General features: G+C 43.8%; 2 protein-coding genes across 2 annotated transcripts in view; both read right to left on the bottom strand.

The window, feature by feature from the left end:
• Positions 1–21,577, bottom strand: part of ST8SIA5 (ST8 alpha-N-acetyl-neuraminide alpha-2,8-sialyltransferase 5) — a 989,793-nt gene that overhangs the window by 262,647 nt on the left and 705,569 nt on the right. The window lies entirely within an intron of this gene.
• Positions 17,434–20,098, bottom strand: LOC137531585 (uncharacterized). Its single transcript, XM_068251533.1, has 2 exons — positions 19,996–20,098; positions 17,434–19,641 (listed from the first exon to the last, which is right to left on the bottom strand). The coding sequence occupies exon 2, from the start codon at positions 19,565–19,567 to the stop codon at positions 17,588–17,590; it is 1,980 nt and encodes a 659-aa protein (XP_068107634.1). The 5' UTR covers positions 19,568–19,641; positions 19,996–20,098; the 3' UTR covers positions 17,434–17,587.

Raw genomic sequence — 21,577 nt, 5'->3', positions numbered from 1 at the left:
TTATAAAGTAACAGTGTTATACCCTCTTGACATAAATATTTAAAAATTTCAGTCCCTAAGGTAACTGTTTTTTTCCCAGAACGTCCTCCTGACAGCACCCCTCCTATGAGACTTGTCTCCCTCCTAAACTTTGGACAGGAAGCTAGAAGATACAAATTTGCATAACAGGCAGGCAGGAGTAGTATATAAAGATGTTACCCACCAAAGGTATCCAGTTGTTTTTCCTGTCCCGGACGGGACGCTTTGAGAGGTCTCCAGTGCTACTACGTCAGGCGGCGAGGGCAGCGGTGCAGCGCGGGCATACTAAGGCTGAGCAGGGGACTCGGCTGGTCCAGCGCACAGCGTGGAGGAGGCTTCTCCCAGAGATGCAGAAGCTTTATGGCGGCAGGAGCGCATACCGGAAGTTCCGGGCGGATGTGACGTCATGCGCATGCGTCCCGCATGACGTGTCAGCTGACGGCAGCGGCAGGGGCCGCGGCGGGGAAAGAAAATTGACTTCACCTGCAGGTAATTCCGAGAGGTATATATATGTATATGTTGAGCCACGATCACCATTGCTGTCGGTGATCATGGAGGACGCTGTAGGCCCTTCTCCTCTGACTTCTGCGGAGTCTGGCGCTATCCCCTCTCTGGTGAGCTAGAGGTTATCAGGCTTTGAGAGGGCTGTTTGTAAGTGTCTGGGTCCACCTTGTAAGGCTGATAGTCTCTTTATTTCTTTTTTAGCCTAAACCCTCAAAAAGTGATAAGGAGAAATCGGTGTCTCAGCAAACTCAAGGTGGACAAGCTTCGGGCAGAACTGAGAAACGCTGTGTTATGTGTAACTCACGCTTCTATTCTTCCTCTACAAAGAAACTTTGCCAGTCATGTAGAGAGAAAGTAGTCAAAGAGGAATCCCCAGTGGTGTTTAAGGACTTGATGGGGTGGATGCGGTCTGAGATGGCCTCGGCCATTAAAGAGATAAAGGATTCTACATTGGCGGAGTCTGCAGTTCCTTCTACTTCAGCCTCTGTTACTGGTGCTATACCTGCTCCTTTAGACGGAAATCCTCCAGCCCTGGTGATTGAGGTGGGGGAAGCCTTACAGGTTCCCACTTCACCGCATAAAATTGCAGCTAAACGTAAAAGGAAGGATAATGAGTCAGGGGATTCAGAATTATCGGGAGAGGAAGGAGAAATTTCATCTTTAGAGGAAATTTCTGGAGAAGAGGAGGAGAACCCAGAGGTTCCTCAGAAGTTCGCCTTTGCACCTAACTTAATGAAGGACTTGTTGTCTGCTATGCAGAGCACTATGGGTATAACAGTGGAGCGAAAATCCTTGACCCCCTTGGATCAGATGTACGTGAGTTTGGCGGAACCCCAGAATTGCTTCATCCCAGTCCATTCCTCTCTAAAGTCAATGATTGGGAAGGAGTGGGATGACCCTGAAAGGAGGGCGTTTTGGCCCAAGTCTCTTTCTCGTCGTTATCCTTTCAGTCCTGATGATCAAAAATTCTGGGGTCCGGTTCCCAAACTGGACCCATCGTTTTCAAGGGTGTCCAGAAGATCCGATTTGCAGTTTGAGAACTTTGGCAATTTAAAAGACCCGATTGATAAGAAGATGGACAATCTGTTGCGTAGGGCATGGGAGTCAGCATCTTTAACATTTAAGCCAGCAGTGGCATCCACGGCAGTGGGACGATCCCTTAAAGCTTGGCTCACGCAGACTCAGTCTAAGATAGCTTCGGGGGTGCCCAGAGAAGAGATTTTAGAGGACTTTCCAAATTTATTTAATGCTACTAATTACTTAACAGATGCAGCGGATGATACGGTTAAATTAACAGCCAGAACAACTGCCCTTGTTAACTCGGCAAGGAGAGGCATATGGGTGAAGACTTGGCAGGGGGACAATTCGTCTCGCTCCAAGTTATGTGGTTTACCCTGTGAAGGTGAGCTGTTATTTGGTTCAAAGCTAGACCAGACGCTAGAAAGAACCTCAGACTATAAGAAAAATTTTCCGACAAAAAAGAGAGCTTTTCAGTACAAGGGCCCAGCTCGCAGTGGCAACAGGGAACCTGAGGCAAAGATCCCACCTAGGAAAAAGTGGATTCCAAGTAGAAACCAAAAAGGGAAGGCTCTTTTTCCCCGGCCCAACCAACCCAATAAGCAATGACGCCAGTATTCCAGTAGGGGGAAGGCTTTCCCACTACTACGAAACGTGGTGCCAGCGGTTCACAAGTCAGTGGCTCTTGAAAATAATATTGGAAGGGTACAGAATAGAATTCGAATATCCCCCACCCCAGCAGTATGTGGTAACTCCGCAACCAAGGTCAACAGACCAAAGAGAGGCGTTACAGGAGGAAGTGGTTTCCCTTCTGGAGAAAAGAGTGATCAGAGAAGTACCATCCTGCCAGAGAGGCCAAGGGTTCTACTCACCAGTTTTTCTGATAAAAAAGCCTCAGGGAGCCTTCAGATTTATTCTAAATTTAAAGGGGTTGAACAAGGCCGTAAAATACAGGAAGTTTCGAATGGACAATGTGAATTCTGTAATAACCCTGTTGCAAAAAGACTGTTTTCTAGCTTCTCTGGACCTCAAAGATGCCTACCTGCATGTGCCAGTCCATCTAGAGTCCCAGCAGTTCCTAAGATTTGCAATTCACCTTCAAGAAGAGGTAAGACATTTCCAATTTAATGTGTTACCTTTTGGGCTAGCTTCATCCCCTTGGCTGTTCACAAAGGTGATGGCAGAAGTATTGGCAGTCTTAAGGTGTAGATCCATTAACATCATTGCTTACCTAGATGATTTACTAATTTGGGGTAATTCTTTACAGTCTGTAAGTGATCAGGTTAAATTATGCATTGACAGTCTAGAGTCTTTAGGCTGGTTAATTAACTGGTCAAAATCTGCACTAATACCCAGCCAGTCTATGGAATATCTGGGATTTATTTTTTCCTCCCGCCAAGAAAGAGTTTTTTCTCCCAGAAAGGAAAATTTCGGCAGTACTTAATTCTGTTCTTTCTTTTCAGGAATCAAGAGCCATCAGTATAAGAAAAGCCATGGCATTACTCGGTCTGTTAAGCTCAGTCTTCCCTGCAGTACAATGGGGTCAATTCCATGCCAGGACCCTGCAGTTGTGGATATTAAGGAGCTGGAACAGGACTATTTCAGCCCTAGAAAGGAAGATTCTGATCCCATACAGTGTAAAAGTGTCATTAAACTGGTGGCAGGAACTGTCTCACCTGTCAGAAGGTCGCATGTGGTTTTTTCCAGTTCAAAGAATCATAACGACGGATGCCAGTACATGGGGGTGGGGCGCTCACATGGACTCTCTTCCAGCACAGGGTCAGTGGTCCAGTACAATGGCAAGACGATCCTCCAACAGCAGAGAACTGGAAGCAGTATGGAGAGGCCTTCAATTCTTCAAGGATCAGATCAAGCACTGTCACGTCCTGATCAGGTCCGACAACAGCAGTGTAGTGGCTTACCTGAATCATCAGGGAGGGACAAGAAGTCCTCGGTTGTGGTCTCAGACAGCAAGAATTCTGCATTGGGCAGAGAACAGCTTATCTTCCATCAGGGCGATTCATCTGAAGGGGACTTGCAATGTTGTAGCAGACTATCTCAGCAGGTCAGCGATATTACAGGACGAGTGGTCTCTGAATCCAGAAGTATTTGTTCAGATCAGTCAGGCATGGGGCATTCCTGCAGTAGACTTATTCGCAAGGAGGCAAAATTCAAAGTGTCAAAACTTTTGCTCCCTGTATCCAAAGGACAATCCGTGGCAGATAGACGCCTTCTCCATAGAGTGGAGGTTGAACCTGGTGTATGCATTTCCTCCAATACCTCTAATATCAAGGGTTCTGAACAAAATTATGCAGGACAGAGCACAAGTAATCCTCATAGTACCTTTCTGGCCGAAAAGACCATGGTTTGCTCTGTTACAGAAGTTAGCAATATGTCAACCAATATTGTTTCCACTCAGAACAGATCTGTTGTCGCAGGGCCCAGTTCTTCACCCGGACCTCAAGCGCCTTCACCTTTCAGCATGGAGGTTGAGTGGGGAATCCTGAAATCAAAGGGGTTTTCGGATGGACTTTCTGAGACGTTAATACAATCCCGCAAGAAGGTTACGAGGCAGATTTATCAAAAAACATGGAACATTTACTGTGAATGGTGTACTAGAAAGGATAATGATCCTACACTTTCCGCCTCAGCTCTGGAGTTTCTTCAGGATGGATTTCACATGGGATTAAGTGCCAGTACTCTTAAGGTTCAGACAGCAGCTTTAAGTGTATATTTAGAAAGAAGATTAGCTCAGGAAGAGTTTTTTCTTCGTTTTTTTCAGGGAATTAAACGTCTCAGGCCGGTGGTGATATCTAAGGTGCCTCCTTGGGACTTGAATATCGTGTTGCAGAGTCTTTGTGAACATCCCTTTGAGCCTCTGGATCAGATTCCGGATAAACTTCTGACGTTGAAAACGGCCTTTCTTCTGGCAATCACCACAGCCAGGAGAGTCAGCGAACTTCAGGCCTTATCCATTAAGCAACCTTATTGTACTATCTCAGAGGATAGGATTACTCTGCGTCCAGACTTTGCATTCCTTCCTAAAGTGTCTTCAAAATTTCATCGATCTCAGGAGATCTTTCTGCCATCATTCTGTGATAAACCAACGAATGAGAAGGAGAAGAAACTTCATTGTTTGGATGTTAGAAGGTGTATCCTTCATTATCTGGAAAGGACTGTATCTTTGAGAAAATCAGATGCCTTGTTGGTGCTGTTTGCGGGGAAATTCAAAGGAAGGCAAGCCTCTAAACCATCAATTGCAAGATGGATCAGACAAGCTATCATTGCGGCTTATCGGGCTCAAGGGAGACCTTTACCAACCTCAATTAAAGCTCACTCCACAAGAGGCGTATCAACATCTTGGGCAGAGAGGGCAGGCGCCTCGATAGAGCAGATTTGCAGAGCGGCCACCTGGTCCAGCCAAAATACGTTTGTGAAACATTATAGACTAAACTTATTAGCCAATACTGATCTGTCATTTGGAAGAAAAGTGTTGCAGGCAGTAGTCCCTCCCTAGTGTATAATGTTCTTGTTTATCGTCTCATAGGAGGGGTGCTGTCAGGAGGACGTTCTGGGAAAGCCAAGCTTACCTCGGGTAATGTCTTTTCCAGTAGTCCGAGTGACAGCACCCCTCCGGCCCACCCTATTAGAGGGGATAATTAAAGTATTGTTTCAGCAGCATATGTTGTCCGTGTCTTTTTTTATAACTGGATACCTTTGGTGGGTAACATCTTTATATACTACTCCTGCCTGCCTGTTATGCAAATTTGTATCTTCTAGCTTCCTGTCCAAAGTTTAGGAGGGAGACAAGTCTCATAGGAGGGGTGCTGTCACTCGGACTACTGGAAAAGACATTACCCGAGGTAAGCTTGGCTTTTTATTGTATTTTTGTTTTGTTTTTTTTAAATTACAAAAAAAAAATAAAAATTGGAGTGTGGGAGGTAATGAGTTAATTTATTGTGTAATCCAATACATTTGTATGTGTAAAATGCTTTTAGGGTGTAGTTTACTATTTGGCCACAAGATGGCCACAGTGAGTCTGTTTACATGTGACCTGTAAGCGTCCGGAAGGACGCTTACAGGAAGCAGTAGGAGGCTGGGAGAATCACAATGATCGTGCTGTTTCTAATAGAAGCAGCGGATCATTGCGGGGGTTAGATCAACGAACGGGAATGGATTTTCCCGTTCATTGATCTCCGAGGGGGCGGCGGCGGCGTGCATGAGCGGCAGGTGCGCGGACGGTACGGATTTCTCCGTCCCTGGGGGTGAATGGATGGAAAAAGGGACGGAGAAATTCGTACCGCCGGGGGTAAACTGGTTAAAGAGGAACTCCAGTGAAAATCTATATATATAAAATCGGATGTATGTGTGTGTGTGTGTGTGTGTGTATGTGTATGTGTGTGTATGTGTGTGTGTGTATGTGCCGCGATCACGCAAAAATGGTTTGACCGATTTGAACGAAACTTGGTATGCAGATCCCTTACTACCTGGGATGATATGTTCTGGGTGTCTCGCGGCCCCCCTGCACACCTGGGCGGAGCTACAAACAGCCAATCAGATTCCACCCATTCAAGTCAATAGAAAAAATGTAAAAGGCTGCCATTCTCACAGTAATCAAGCCAGAGTCCCCACACTTGGCACAGTTGGTCACTTCGTGACCGAGGTTACAATTCCAGGAAAAGTGGGTGGAGCATAAAACAGCCAATCAAATTTCAGCCATTAATTTTAAATGGGAAAATCTTAACTGCAGCCATTCTTACACTCGCAGGGTTTTCAAACTTGGCACACTTGGTCACTGGGTGACTGGGATTAATATTCAGGAAAGTGGGTGGAGCCTACAACAGCCAATCAAAATTCACCTATTGATTTTCAAGGGGAATATTTAAACTGCTGCTATTCTTACACTTTTAATGGCAGAGGCTTCAAACTTGCTACAGTCGGTCATTGGGTGACTGGGGTCCAAATTCACTAAAGGGGCGGGGCCACATATAGCCAATCAGATTTCCTTGGTGGATAAACTGCTTCCATTCACACAAATTTGATGTCAGGAACCTGAAAGCTCACAAACTTGGTCATTGAGTGACTGTGTGTCAAGGTTACAAAAAGTGGGCGGAGCCAAAACAACTTTTACTGGGAAAATATAAACTGCAGCCATTCTTACACTGTTAATGGCAGGGTTCTCAAACTTTGCACAGTTGGTCATTGGTTGACAGATTAAGATTTTGGAAGGTGGGTGGAGCCTACAACAGCCAATAAAAATTCACCTTTTGATTTTCAAAGGGAATATTTCATCTGCTACCATTCTCTTATACTGGTAATAGCAGATGCCTCAAACCTTTTACAGTTGGTCACTGGGTGACTAGGGTCCAAATTCAGGAAGGGGGCGGAACCGCAAACAGCCAGATTTGTTTATTTTTCAATGGGAATATAGAAAGTATTGATACCAAGGACCCCAAAGCTGATAAACTTGATAACTGAGTGACTGTCAAGGTTAGAAAAAGAGGGCGGGCCAACAACTTCATTTTTTACATTGCAGGGTTCCCAAACTTTACACAATTGGCCACTGGGTGACTGGGATGAATATTCAGAAATGTGGGTGGAGCCTACAACAGTCAATCAAAATGTACCTATTGATTTTCAAGGGGAATAGTCATGTTGCTGCCATTCTTACACTGTTAGTGGCAGAGGCCTCAAACCTGATACAGTCAGTCATTGGGTGACAAGGGTCCAAATTCACTAAAGGGGTGGAGCCACAAACAACCAATCAGATTTGTTAGATTGATTTCAGCCATTCTGTTATTGGCAGGGTTCTCAAACGTGACACACTTGGCCACTGGGTGACTGGGACTAATATTCAGAAAAGTGAGTGGAGCCTACAGCAGCCAATCAAAATTCACCTTTTGATTTTCAAGGGGAATATTTACATTGCTGCCATTCATGCACTCTTAATGTCAGAGGCCTAACATCTGTTACAGTCAGTCACTGGGAGAATGGGGTTTAAATTCTGAAGGGAGCAGGCCAAAAACAGCCAATCAGATTTATTTAATTTCAATTGTAAAATGCAAATTATTGATGCCAAAGACCCCAAAGCTCATAAACTTGGTCATTAAGTGACTGTATGTCAAGATTAGAATAGTGGACGGAGCCAAAAACAACTAACTTTTTACATGGGGAAATGTAAACTGCAGCTTTTCTTACACTGTTAATGGCAGGGTTCTCAAACTTCACACAGTTGGTCACTGGGTGACTAGGATTAACATTCAGAAAAGTAGGTGGAGCCTAAAAGAGCCAATCAAAATTCACCTATTGATTTTCAAGGGGAATATTGAAATTGCAGCCATTCTTACACTGTTAATGGCAGAGGCCTCAAACCTGCTACAGTCGGTCGTTAAGTGTTTGGGGTTCAAATTCAGTAAAGGGGCGGAGCCAAAAACAGCCAGATTTCTTTGCTGGATTAACTGCTTCCATTAGCACAATTTTGATGCCAGGAACCCAAAAGCTCACAAACTTGGTCATTGAGTAGTGACTGTGTGTCAAGGTTACAAAAAGTGGGTGGAGTTAAAAACAGATTTTTTTCTGGTAAATTGTAAACTGCCAAGGACCCCAAAACTCACAAACTTGGACATTGAGAAGTGACTGTGTCCAGGTTACAAAAAGTGGGCGGATCCAAAAACAATTTTCACTGGGAAAGTGTAAACTGCAGCCTTTCTTACGCTGTTTATTTCAGGGTTCCCAAACTTTGCCCAGATGGTCACTGTGTGACTGAGATTAATATTCAGGGAAGTGGGTGGAGCCTATAATAGCCAATCAAAACTCACCTGTTGATTTTCAAGTGGAATATTTAAATTGCTGCCATTTTTACACTGTTAATAGCAGATGCTTCAAACCTGCTACAGTTGGTCATTGGGTGACTGGGGTTCAAATGCTGGAGAGGGGCGGAGCCACAAACAGCCTATCTGATTTGTTTAATTTCTATGGGAATATACAAATTATTGATGCCAAGGACCCCAAAGCTCACAAACTTGGTCATTGAGTGTTTGTGTGTTAGGGTTAGAAAGTGGGCGGAGCCAACACCAGTCAAATACATACCCGGGCAACGCCGGGTCATCAGTGGGTGGAGACAAATACAAATTTCACTGGGAAAATGTAAACTGCAGCCATTCTTACACTGTTAATGGCAGGGTTTTTAAACTTTGCACAGTTGGTCATTGGGTGACTGGGATTAATATTCAGAAAAGTGGGTGGAGCCTACAAAAGTGAATCAAACTTCACCTGTTGCTTTTCAAGGGGAATATTTAATTGCTACCATTCGTGAACTGTTAATGGCACAGGCCTCAAACCTGGTACAGTTGGTTATTGGGTGACTGGGATTCTAATTGAGAAAAGGGGGTGGAGCCACACAGCCAATCAGATTTGTTTAATTTCAGTGCAGATTATTGATACCAAAGACAGCAAAGCTCACAAACTTGGTCATTGAGTGTTTGTGTGTTAGGGTTAGAAAAAGTAGGCGGAGCCAACACCAGCCAAATACATACCCGGGCAACGCCGGGCAATCAGCTAGTAATGTAATAAAAAAAGTGCTTCATTTTTACAATAATTATGTATAAATGATTTAGTCAGTGTTTGCTCATTGTAAAATCTTTCCTCTCCCCGATTTACATTCTGACATTTATTACATGGTGACATATTTACTGTGGGCAGGTTATGTAGCTGCTGCTAGCAGTTTTGGCTGTTAGACAGCTATAAACAGCTATTTCCTGTCTGTGAACCTTGTTACATTGTAACAAACTGGCAAAAGTAAGAGGTCCCTGGGCTTCTTGTGGGAGGGGTTTCAGCACAAAATCAGTCATACAGCGCCCCCTGATGGTCTGTTTGTGAAAAGCATATTTATCATGTAAAAGGGGGTATCAGCTACTGATTGGGATAAAGTTCAATTCTAGGTTGGAGTTTCTCTTTAAGTAACACTGGCCCTTTAGTAGTCGGTGCCAAAGAATTGCATGCTGGGGGTTCTTTTATCTATAATCTATTCCTCCTCTTCCCTTTATTTCCCTGCCAGCTGCTTATCTGAAACCTAATCCCCTACTCACTTGTGTGTACAAGCAAGGCTGAGGTGACTAAGCGATTGGAGGAGACAAGGAAAAAAAAAAGTAAAGGGCAGAAATGACATCACTAGTTAGCCTTAACTGTGGGCAAAAGACATGGCCCCCACCAGGAACAGAATTCTCGTCATTTACTATATAACATTCACTGAAATCAAAACGTGGACAGTATAATACATGTGTTATGTAAGTAGATCTAGTATTTATCTACTTATATATGTGTTTTTTTTCCCTGGCATAGTATGGCTGATCCTACTGCTTTAAGGTTACTTTTTGGTGCCATGGAATTCACTCCATGTTCACTTTCCTGTAAATCATTTAGGGTAGCCAATGCTTCTGTCAGTTGTCCCTGCTCGTCTTTCTTTAGCCTCTTGGCTATCATATGTCTTTAACAGGGCTAATTTCCTAGCAAATAAGTATACATCCTTGGTCCACTCAAATGCAGAAAAACTTGTTGTCGGTACAAACGTCAGTCCCTTCTGTAATATATTGATTTGGTCTAGGGACAGGTCATAGTCAGAGAGGTTAGACACTTTTAGAGTTGTATTTGTCGTTTGGTCATGTGTGCCTGTAGATTCAAGTCCAGCTTGTCTGGATTCAAGTCCAGCATCCGCGGCTCGATTGATAAGCCACATCGCTGCCTCATCTACCGTGTAGATGAGGCTTAACAGAGAATTGTATGTTGTGTACCTAGCACTACACGTGCACCCCAATGACTGACCATTCACATTGTGGCTGTGGGGTATTGTGCACCGAGCCTTGTTGGTCCTGGAGCTGTTTGGTAATAGACAAGCCTCAGTGTGAGCAGTGACTTGAGAACTAGCTACACTGTCGTGTGCAGATTTGTTGGGATAGGAACACATTTTTCCATTACTTCTAAAGTCTTCCTGTACCTTGTCTGCTATGCTCATGTTTGTGCAGCTCATTTAGCAACAGGATGTGCCATTGGCCTGCAGGCTACCAATGTGTCTGGCAACAGTCTCAACAAACAAACACACAGAACATTTATATTGTGCTTTTCTCCTGGAGGACTCAAAGCGCCAGAGCTGCAGCCACTAGGATGCGCTCTATAGGTAGTAGCAGTGTTAGGGAGACTTGCCCAAGATCTCCTACTGAATAGGTGCAGGCTTAATGAACAGGCAGAGTCGAGATTCAAACCCAGGTCTCCTGTGTCAGAGCCCTTAACCATTACACTCAACAGTCTCCCAGGGAACAAGGCACTATAAATCACTGCCACATTGCTGCTTACAATAGGCAGGACAGATCTGACCAATTTTGGGCTAGTCAATCTCTTCATGGTGGGTTCTTATCTTGTTTGTTCTTTACAAAAGCACTCCCTGGAATGGATCTAGACAAAGATGTCACCCAGCCTCCCTACTCATTTGCACACCATTTTGGCAATCAGATTTACACCCATACATGTAAAGCGAACCTGGGGGTGGTGTACATGGGGCTTCCTCCGGGCTGTTCAGTCACTTGCCATGCGCTGCCACCAACCTAGATTATCTGCAATTTGCCCCGAAAGTCTTCCCGTTGGGGCCAACAGTTGCAGTCTAACCATGAGCCAGCACAGGCACAGAACACCCCAGATTGCAGAGCCAACGTTTTTTTTTCTCTTCAGTTTTAAGGACTCTGGGGTCTGTAGATCCTGCTCATCCCCTTTATGGAGGTTTTGGTTTTATTTTTGTGTGGAAAAAAAAAAAAACCACAAACTGGTAATGAACAGGAAACAATTCTTTGTTTATGGACTCAGAACTGGTACAGTATAGAATTGTAGTAGAGGACATGGAGATAAAAAGCTCCCTTGTGCATGAGTAAAGTGTCTGCAGTCTGCCAGCTATAGATTGTGGGTCTTAAAGGACAACTGTAGTGAGTATATGGAGGCTGCCATATTTTCCTTTTAAAGTGGACCTGAACTCATGCACAGGACTGAAGAAATACACAGAGGAATGCACCTTGTATGTATATAGAGTTTAGCCTGTTTAATCCCCCCCTCATTTGTGCCTAATCACAAGTTGTAATCTGATCTCTCCCCATCTCACATGACTGCCTATGGCAGATAAGGCCATTTGAAAGCACTGGAGGTTAATGTCTTCTTCCATGAATCAGGAAGCAGAAACAGTGCAGATTTCGTTTAGGATTTGTATCAGCTGTACAATTATGGTGTTGCATATCTTTCAGAGCAGAGAGAACTTAGTTCAGGTCTTTTTTAAGAAATACCAGTTGCCTGGCAGTCCTGCTGGTCTATTTGGATGCAGTAGTGTCTGAAGGAACACAAGCATGCAGCTAATCTTGTCAGATCTGATAATGTCAAATACTTACAGCAGGGTTAGGGAAGCTATGGCTCGGGAGCCAGATGTGGCTCTTTTGATGGTTACATCTGGCTCACAGTTAGAGGTTGATTCACTAAGCTACACAGCTCAAGCAGCACGGGTTAGTGTGGCAGTGCAAGTAACATTTTCAAAGTAGGCATGCTACTGCTGTAGCATGCACTGCTAACTTGCTACTGCTCAGCCCCGGGCCACCCATGAGGTGGGGTGAGGCAGGTTCCTCAGGCAGCAGAAATTGGGGGGGCACAGAGCTGGAGGGGGGTAGCAGTCAGGAAGGGGGAGAGCAGCAGGCACAGCTAGGCTCCCCCTCCAGCTATTTTGCCTGCATTTAAAGTGGACCCAAATTAAAAATACAAGATTTCAGAAATAAAATCTATTTTCTAAATTATAATAATAAATAGCCTTTTTTCAGCTGCATGATGACAAATATAAAATATTTTACATTTATTGGAGGAACCCCTCCCTTCCTTTCAAATTGCCGGGACAAAATCCGGCAAACTGGTGGAGTAGGTGATGTCCGGCAATGGAGGAATTGCTAATGGCTGCCCCCAGTATAGTTATGAAAAGAGAAGGGTGAAAAGCATGCACTGAAATGCTCATAGGTTTGAAGGAGTGTTTATTTATCTTTGTATGTGTCAGAGTGGTGCAACTAAATATTTTTAATTAAAAAAAAGATGTTTGGGTCCGCTTTAAGTAATCGGCGAGCGGGCCTGGGGAAGCAATGACTCGCCTTCCTCCCGTTCCAGTGTGTTCCACCGCTTACGTCACTTCCTGAAATGCCGCCCATGACTAGTGGGCGGCATTGCAGCAAGTGACAAGAGCGGTGGATTACTTGAAGACTCTGTAACAAAATGTTGAGCCTTATTTCTTCTATCCTACAAGTTCCTATACCTGTTCTAATGTGCTCTGGCATACTGCAGCCTTTTCTAGTTGCACAGTCTCTGTAGTAAATCATCTTTCCTCTGTCGGGCTCAGGCTGGAATGTGTGGAATGTGCTGCACTGCTTATGATAGGCAGAGAAGCTTTACACACCCTCTCCAAGCTCTGCATGAGTCAGACTTAGGTGTTCTCAGCCTATCACTTGCCATGTCTTTTGTTTGTAAACACTGCCTAAAACTGGCAATTACAAGCCAGGATCGCAGCAGGGAGTGGCAGAAACAGCACCGAGGGGCCCAGGAGAACACAATGAATAGAATGGTGTGGTTTTTTTTTTATTGTAAGAATTTTAGAGTACAGATTCTCTTTAAATGTAGGCAAAATAGCTGGAGGGGAGCCCTGGGGGGAGGGGGTCTGAACATGCTGCTCCCACTTCTTGGTGGCATCAGCATCCTCACAAGTTTGCCTTAGGCTGCAAAAGGTCTAGAGCCAGCCCTGCTCGTGCGCCCCCCAAAACTAATGGCAGCTCCAATTGTCCCACCCTGAACCCTGTCAGGTCCAGTGACTTTGTAAGATCCCAGTCACTTGACAAGTAGCCTATTGGGCCTAAGTGCTGGGATCTCGTCCTACAAAGTGAATCAACCCTTAAGTTAGCTAGCTCAGTGTTCCCCAACCCTGTCCTCAGGGCCCACCAACAGTGCATGTTTTGTAGAAATCCACAGGTAGTTAATTAGCTCTGGTGAGACACTAATTACCCCACCTGTGCATGTTTGTGGTTTTCTGCAAAACATGTACTGTTGGTGGGCCTTGAGGACAGGGTTGGGGAACTCTGAGCTAGCTAATTGTACAAGCTGTATTTCTCCTGTCTGGCTCTCAGGGAAATTGCTGATTTTGCTGAAGACCAATAGAAGCTGCAGACGTGTCTGACGCTTCCACTGCCCGGAGAATCAACTGTATACACATCACCATAGCAACAGGCTCAGCCCTCTGCTGCGCATGTGCACTGCCCCAGTTTTACACATTAAATGACCTCAATTCTGGTAGCTATGTGAGGTAAATATTTTTTTTTTTGTAGGTAAAATACCTCATGAGGTATTCTATTTTTTTTTTTTTTTTTTTAGCAATTCTGAAAGATGAGGTAAAACAAGAGGTATTTCGGCGTTAAAGAGGAGCTGTTAGGTATAAGGTCTCAGAGAAAATAAACACATATATCAGTAGCTAAAGATTGGCTGTACTTACATTACATATGCATTTCACTGTCCACGTTTGGATTTCACAGAATTTTTATATAGTATATGCAGAGAATGATGCTCCTGACAGCCCATGGCAGGTTCCATGTTTGTGAAGCCAAATGTGTCCTCATGTCCTGCCTGCTTCCTGATCACAGAGGAGCTCGTACAGAATAACACAGTGTGCAGTGAATATTAATGAGCCATGTGGCTAGGAACAATAGCGGACTCCTGCAGTGTACTCTGCCCAGAGATTTATCTGTGCTGTGGCTGGACTGAGTTAGAAGCTGCTGAAACTTGATCCCGTCTTCTCCTTAGCAGCCGAGGGGAGGGCCCCAGAATGCTTTGCAGTATGGAATGCGGCTTGCGTCCTCCTTAGGAGCTTAGCTTTGCTGATAAGCACACATCAAATGTAAGAGAGATTTTTATCTTTAGTAATGCCTTTTTGGCTTCTGTCTAAACTGTTTAACACAGGAGAATAGAGGTTTAAATTAGCTTCTGCAGCCTGACAGTTACTCTTTAAGCATGCAGTAAAAAAATAGTAGTCAATGGCCTTAATGCACTAAGATTATCTCCTGTCTTTAATAACTCTTCTAGAGTTGTTACCATGGTGATAAGGCATGTAGTATTCAGGAAACATTTTACCTCAGGCAAACCTAAAGTTAACACTTCTGTGTTTAAGTTAACTCTTCAATCCTTAAAATAACTCCAGAGTTAAAGACAGGCTGTTAATTAACTGCGTGTGAAAATAACTACAGTTAAGATAAGTTTTCTCTTGCCTTATTATCTCCAGCATGATCTTAGTGAATTGAGGCCTTTGTCTTCTGTTAGGACAGTCTTTGGAAGATTTTTTTTTTTTTTTTGAGGAAGGTGTATTTGATTATGTAGCAACCTATGAAAAGTATATTTATAGGCATCCCTTATAAAAAAAAAAAAATCAGTAAATATTTGGAGTTTTATTTCTATTCTTTTCTATTACACAGCCTGAATAGGAACACTAAAAACTGCAAAATGCATACAAATTGACTTTACCTCCAGGTACAGGCAGGTCTTAAACTGATCTGTAAATTATGTGCTAACATGCCCCCTAATTTCCATGAGAATGGCTATTTTTGGTAACATTAATACAAATTACCTCATAATTTACCTCATGAGGTAAAACATGACAAATCTACCAGAATTGCTGAATGTCATTACCTCATGAGGTAAATTACCTCACATGAGGTAATATTTGATAACCCTACCAGAATTGAGGCCATTGTATGGCTCTCAAGGAATTACATTTTAAAGTGGATCCGAGATAAACTTTTGCTCATTGCATATTTGTGTTCCTTTCATATTGATTATAGGGCATTCCTCAAGCCAAATACTTTTTTTGTTTTAAATCAGGATGATACCATTTATTGGCTAACTAAAAATGAATAAAAATAAGCAAGCTTTCGGGCCTTGCAGCCTTCGTCGGGCTTATATCCTGTTAGTTTGCAGGCTGGTGGTACAGACAGCTTATATACATGCAACATCAAAAGGGAAACCGGATATTTACATATAACAGACCATCTGAATGGTGTTCTCATATCGGCAACCACACAATCTAAAACAGATTATTGTCAGGAGTTCTTTGAATAGGCCTCAACAAAACGGAACATCACCCTGCCGACAAAAAATATGTGGGACCTGCAGACACATTTACTCCACTGACAGGGTAACGATACCAGGTTCACAACAGGAGTACAGAGTACAAGGTACATTTTCCTGTGGTTCCACCAATCTGGTATATCTGATCATGTGTGCTAAATGCCCCAATGTTATGTACGTGGGAGAAACTGAACAAACACTGCACAAACGTATGAATGGACACAGGCACACTATTAATGATACCAAATCTGGACTCCCAGTTGGTACACACTTTCGGTCCAACGGACACAGCATGGATGATCTTCGTGTCACTGCCCTGAAGGGGGGCTTCAAAACATCAAATGATCGATTAATAGCAGAAACAAAATGTATAAATTGGTTCAAAGCTGTGAAGAACGGTTTGAATAAGGACAACAATTTTCTATATTGGTATGAGATTGATGATATTTAAACTCTCTCAGCCATTCTAGCTGAACTTGTGAACTAAGAATTTACGATACCTCTGGGTCAATCCTAATCCTAGGTCTGTGAGCATGGCGTAAACAAGGATCCTTATCTTAGCTAACAACCTCTAACCCCATTCAGATGGTCTGATTGAATTAAGGCATCTTAATGACATGTATTTATGCTTGAAAAAAAAATCTGTTTTCCTTTTCCCTTTTGATGTTGCATGTATATAAGCTGTCTGTACCACCAGCCTGCAAACTAACAGGATATAAGCCCGACGAAGGCTGCAAGGCCGAAAGCTTGCTTATTTTTATTCATTTTTAGTTAGCCAATAAATGGTATCATCCTGATTTAAAACTTCTTGCTTTTACTGATGGCTAACACGGTACAATACCCTACTGCTACTTTTTTGTTTTAATACTTTAATTCCCTATAAACTAAACCAGCCTCGCCCACAGCTTTTTAGCGTGCCTTGGCACTGTAGCAAGGGCTTATGGGAGCTCAGTCTGGGCAGGAGGAGGTTACTAGCCAGAGATTTCAGAGGCAGAGGGGAGGAGGAGAGGGGACTGAATTTGTCACATTACACACAGGCAAGCTGATAGCATCTCCAGCCCTCAGCCTGTGACGAACAGAACATGTCTGCCCTTGTATCACAGGAATAAATCATCATAAACTGTTGATTTGCTGTGTAAAATCTAAACTTTAAAGATCAGTAATTTCTTATCAGTGAGGGTCACACTGTAGTCACTTCCTGTCTGAGTCAGCCACTTACATACCTGATATTTAACACTTTCAGGCAGAGAGAAAAAAAAAAAAAAAAAAAAAAGAACACAGCGCAGTTATTGTTGTGCTAAGCACTGTACATACCCATGTCTATCTCATCATGTTACCTCGGGTATCCTTTAAGGGCTCTGCCTCTGACACAAATTAACAAGCATGTTTTAGAGGAAATCTGATAATGCCAAAGGGTTCACAAATGTTACAGCGCTACTGTACACCCCAACCACTCCCGCCTGCCCTGACACAAGAAAGCTGCACACTTTGGGGAGGTTTTTTAAGATATTTAATTAAAGCCAAGCTTACCTCGGGTAATGTCTTTTCCAGTAGTCCGAGTGACAGCACCCCTCCTATGAGACTTGTCTCCCTCCCAAACTTTGGACAGGAAGCTAGAAGATACAAATTTGCATAACAGGCAGGCAGGAGTAGTATATAAAGATGTTACTCACAAAAGGTATTCAGTTATAAAAAAAAAGACACGGACACCAAATGCTGCTGAAACGATTAATTTAATTATGCCCTTTATTAGGGTGGGCCGGAGGGGTGCTGTCACTCGGACTACTGGAAAAGACATTACCCGAGGTAAGCTTGGCTTTCCCAGAACGTCCTCCTGACAGCACCCCTCCTATGAGACGATAAACAAGAACATTATAAGTTAGGGAGGGACTACTGCCTGCAACACCTTTCTTCCGAATGCTAGATCAATATTGGCTAATAAGTTTAGTCTATAATGTTTGACAAACGTATTTTGGCTGGACCAGGTGGCCGCTCTGCAAATCTGCTCTATCGAGGCGCCTGCCCTCTCTGCCCAAGATGTTGATACACTTCTTGTGGAGTGAGCTTTAATTGAGGTCGGTAAAGGCCTCCCTTGAGTCTGATAAGCCGCGGTGATAGTTTGTCTGATCCATCTTGCAATTGATGTCTTAGAGGCTTGCCTCCCCTTGAATTTCCCCGCAAACAGCACCAACAAGGCATCTGATCTTCTCCAAGATGCAGTCCTTTCAAGATAATGAAGGATACACCTTCTAACATCCAAACAATGAAGCTTCCTCTCCTTTTCATTAGTTGGTTTATCACAGAATGATGGCAGAAAGATCTCCTGAGATCGATGAAACTTTGAAGTCACTTTAGGAAGGAATGCAAAGTCTGGACGTAGAGTAATCCTATCCTCCGAGATGGTACAATAAGGTGGCTTAATGGATAAGGCCTGAAGTTCGCTGACTCTCCTGGCTGTGGTGATTGCCAGAAGAAAGGCCGTTTTCAACGTCAGAAATCTATCTGGAATCTGATCCAGAGGCTCAAAGGGATGTTCACAAAGACTCTGTAACACCACATTCAAGTCCCAAGGGGGCACCTTAGATATCACCACAGGCCTGAGACGTTTAATTCCCTGAAAAAAACGAAGAAAAAACTCCTCCTGAGCTAATCTTCTCTCTAAATATACACTCAAAGCTGCTGTCTGAACTTTAAGAGTGCTGGAACTTAACCCCATCTGAAATCCATCCTGAAGAAATTCCAGAGCTGAGGCGGAAAGTCTAGAATCCTTCTCTTTCCTTGTACACCATTCACAGTAAATTTTCCATGTCTTCTGATAAATCTGCCTCGTCACCTTCTTGCGGGATTGTATTAACGTCTCAGAAAGTTTATCCGAAAACCCCTTTGATTTCAGGATTCCCCACTCAATCTCCATGCTGAAAGGTGAAGACGCTTGAAGTCCGGGTGAAGAACTGGGCCCTGCGACAACAAATCTGTTCTGACTGGTAACATTATTGGTTGACACATCGCTAAATTCTGTAACAGAGCAAACCACGGTCTTTTCGGCCAGAAAGGTACTATGAGAATTACTTGTGCTCTGTCCTGCATAATCTTGTTCAGAACCCTTGATATCAGAGGTATTGGGGGAAATGCATACATCAGGTTCAACCGCCACTCTATCGAGAAAGCGTCTATTTCCCACGGATTGTCCTTTGGATACAGGGAGCAAAACTTTAGACACTTTGAATTTTGTCTCCTTGCGAATAAGTCTACTGCAGGGGTGCCCCATGCCTGACTGATCTGAACAAATACTTCTGGATTCAGAGACCATTCGTCTTGTAATATCGCTGACCTGCTGAGATAGTCTGCCACAACATTGCAAGTCCCCTTCAAATGAACTGCTCTGACGGATGTTAAGTTGCTCTCTGCCCAATGCAGAATCCTTGCTGTCTGAGACCACAACCGACGACTTCTTGTTCCTCCCTGATGATTCAGGTAAGCCACTACACTGCTGTTGTCGGACCTGATCAGGACATGACACTGATTGATTTGATCCTTGAAGAATTGAAGGCTTCTCCATACTGCTTCCAGTTCTCTGCTGTTGGAGGATCTTATTGCCATAGCCCTGGACCACTGCCCTTGTGCTGGTAGAGAGTCCATGTGAGCGCCCCACCCCCACGTACTGGCATCCGTCGTTATGATTCTTTGTACTGGAAAAAACCACATGCGGCCTTCCGATAGGTGAGACAGTTCCTGCCACCAGTTTAACGACACTTTCACACCGTATGGGATCAGAATCTTCCTTTCTAGTGCTGAAATGTTCCTGTTCCAGCTCCTTAGTATCCACAACTGCAGGTTCCTGGCATGGAATTGACCCCATTGTACTGCAGGGAAGACTGAGCTTAACAGACCGAGAAGTGCCATGGCTTTTCTTATACTGATGGACCTTGATTTCTGAAAAGAAAGAACAGAATTAAGTACTGCCGAAACTTTTCTTTCTGGGAGAAATACTCTTTGCTGGCGGGAGGAAAAAATAAACCCCAGATATTCCATAGATTGGCTGGGTATTAGCGCCGATTTTGACCAGTTAATTAACCAGCCTAAAGACTCTAGACTATCAATGCATATCTTCACCTGATCACTTACAGACTGTAAAGAATTACCCCAAATCAATAAATCATCTAGGTAAGCAATGATGTTAATGGACCTACACCTCAAGACTGCCAAAACTTCTGCCATCACCTTTGTGAACAGCCAAGGTGATGAAGCTAGCCCAAAAGGTAACACATTAAATTGAAAATGTCTTACCTCTTCTTGTAGGTGAATTGCAAATCTTAGGAATTGCTGGGACTCTAGATGAACTGGTACATGCAGGTAGGCATCTTTGAGGTCCAGAGAAGCTAGAAAACAGTCTTTTTGCAACAGGGTTATTACAAACTTCACATTGTCCATTCGAAACTTCCTGTATTTTACGGCCCTGTTCAACCCCTTTAAATTTAGATTAAATCTGAAGGCTCCCTGAGGCTTTTTTTATCAGAAAAACTGGTGAGTAGAACCCTTGGCCTCTCTGGCAGGATGGTACCTCTCGGATCACTCTTTTTTCCAGAAGGGAAGCAACCTCCTCCTGTAATGCCTTCCTTTGGTCTGGTGATTTTGGCTGTGGAGTTACCACATACTGCAGGGGTGGGGGATACTCGAATTCTATCTTGTAACCTTCCAACATTATTTTCAAGAGCCACTGACTTGTGAACCGCTGGCACCATGTTTCGTAGTAGTGGGAAAGCCTTCCCCCTACTGGAATACTGGCGTCATTGCTTATTGGGTTGGTTGGACCGGGGAAAAAGAGCCTTCCCTTTTTGGTTTCTATTTGGAATCCACTTCTTTTTAGGTGGGATCTTTGCCTCAGGTTCCTTGTTTCAGTACAGGGCCCCTGTACTGAAAAGCTCTCTTTTTGGTTGGAAAATTTTTCTTATAATCTGAGGTTCTCTCTAGCGTCTGGTCTAGCTTTGAACCAAATAACAGTTCACCTTCACAGGGCAAACCACACAACTTGGAGCGAGACGAATTGTCCCCCTGCCATGTTTTTACCCATATACCTCTCCTTGCCGAGTTGACAAGGGCAGTTGTTCTGGCCGTTAATTTAACCGTATCATCCGCTGCATCAGTTAAGTAATTAGTAGCGTTAAACAAATCTGGAAAGTCCTCTAAAATTTCTTCTCTGGGCACCCCCGAAGCTATCTTAGACTGAGTCTGCGTGAGCCAAGCTTTAAGGGATCGTCCCACTGCCGTGGATGCCACTGCTGGTTTAAATGTTAAAGATGCTGACTCCCAAGCTCTACGCAACAGATTGTCCATCTTTTTATCAATGGGGTCTTTTAAATTCCCAAAGTTCTCAAACTGCAAATCGGATTTTCTCGACACCCTTGAAAACGACGGGTCCAGTTTGGGAACCGGACCCCAGAATTTTTGATCTTCCGGACTGAAAGGATAACGACGAGAAAGAGACTTGGGCCAAAATGCCCTCCTTTCAGGGTCATCCCATTCCTTCCCAATCATTGACTTTAGAGAGGAATGGACTGGGATGAAACAATTCTGGGGTTCCGCCAAACTCACGTACATCTGATCCAAGGGGGTCAAAGATTTCCGCTCCACTGTTATCCCCATAGTATTTTGCATTGCCGACAACAAGTCTTTCATTAAGTTGGGTGCGAAAGCAAACTTCTGAGTAACCTCTGGGTTTTCCTCCTCCTCCCCAGAAATCTCCTCCAAAGGTGAAATCTCTCCTTCCTCTCCAGATAAATCTGAATCCCCTGATTCATTATCCTTTCTTTTACGTTTAGCTGCAACTTGATGAGGTGAAGCCTCTAACTGACTGTGCCCCTCAATCACC

The sequence above is a fragment of the Hyperolius riggenbachi genome, chromosome 1 (assembly GCF_040937935.1).
Source record: "Hyperolius riggenbachi isolate aHypRig1 chromosome 1, aHypRig1.pri, whole genome shotgun sequence".
In the NCBI taxonomy this organism is placed as follows: Eukaryota; Metazoa; Chordata; class Amphibia; order Anura; family Hyperoliidae; genus Hyperolius; species Hyperolius riggenbachi.
This window is presented reverse-complemented; position numbering and strand designations above follow the sequence as displayed.

Coding starts and splice junctions, on each gene's coding strand:
- LOC137531585 (XM_068251533.1), bottom strand. CDS start 19,567: ATGGGGTCAATTCCATGCCAGGAACCTGCAGTTGTGGATACTAAGGAG.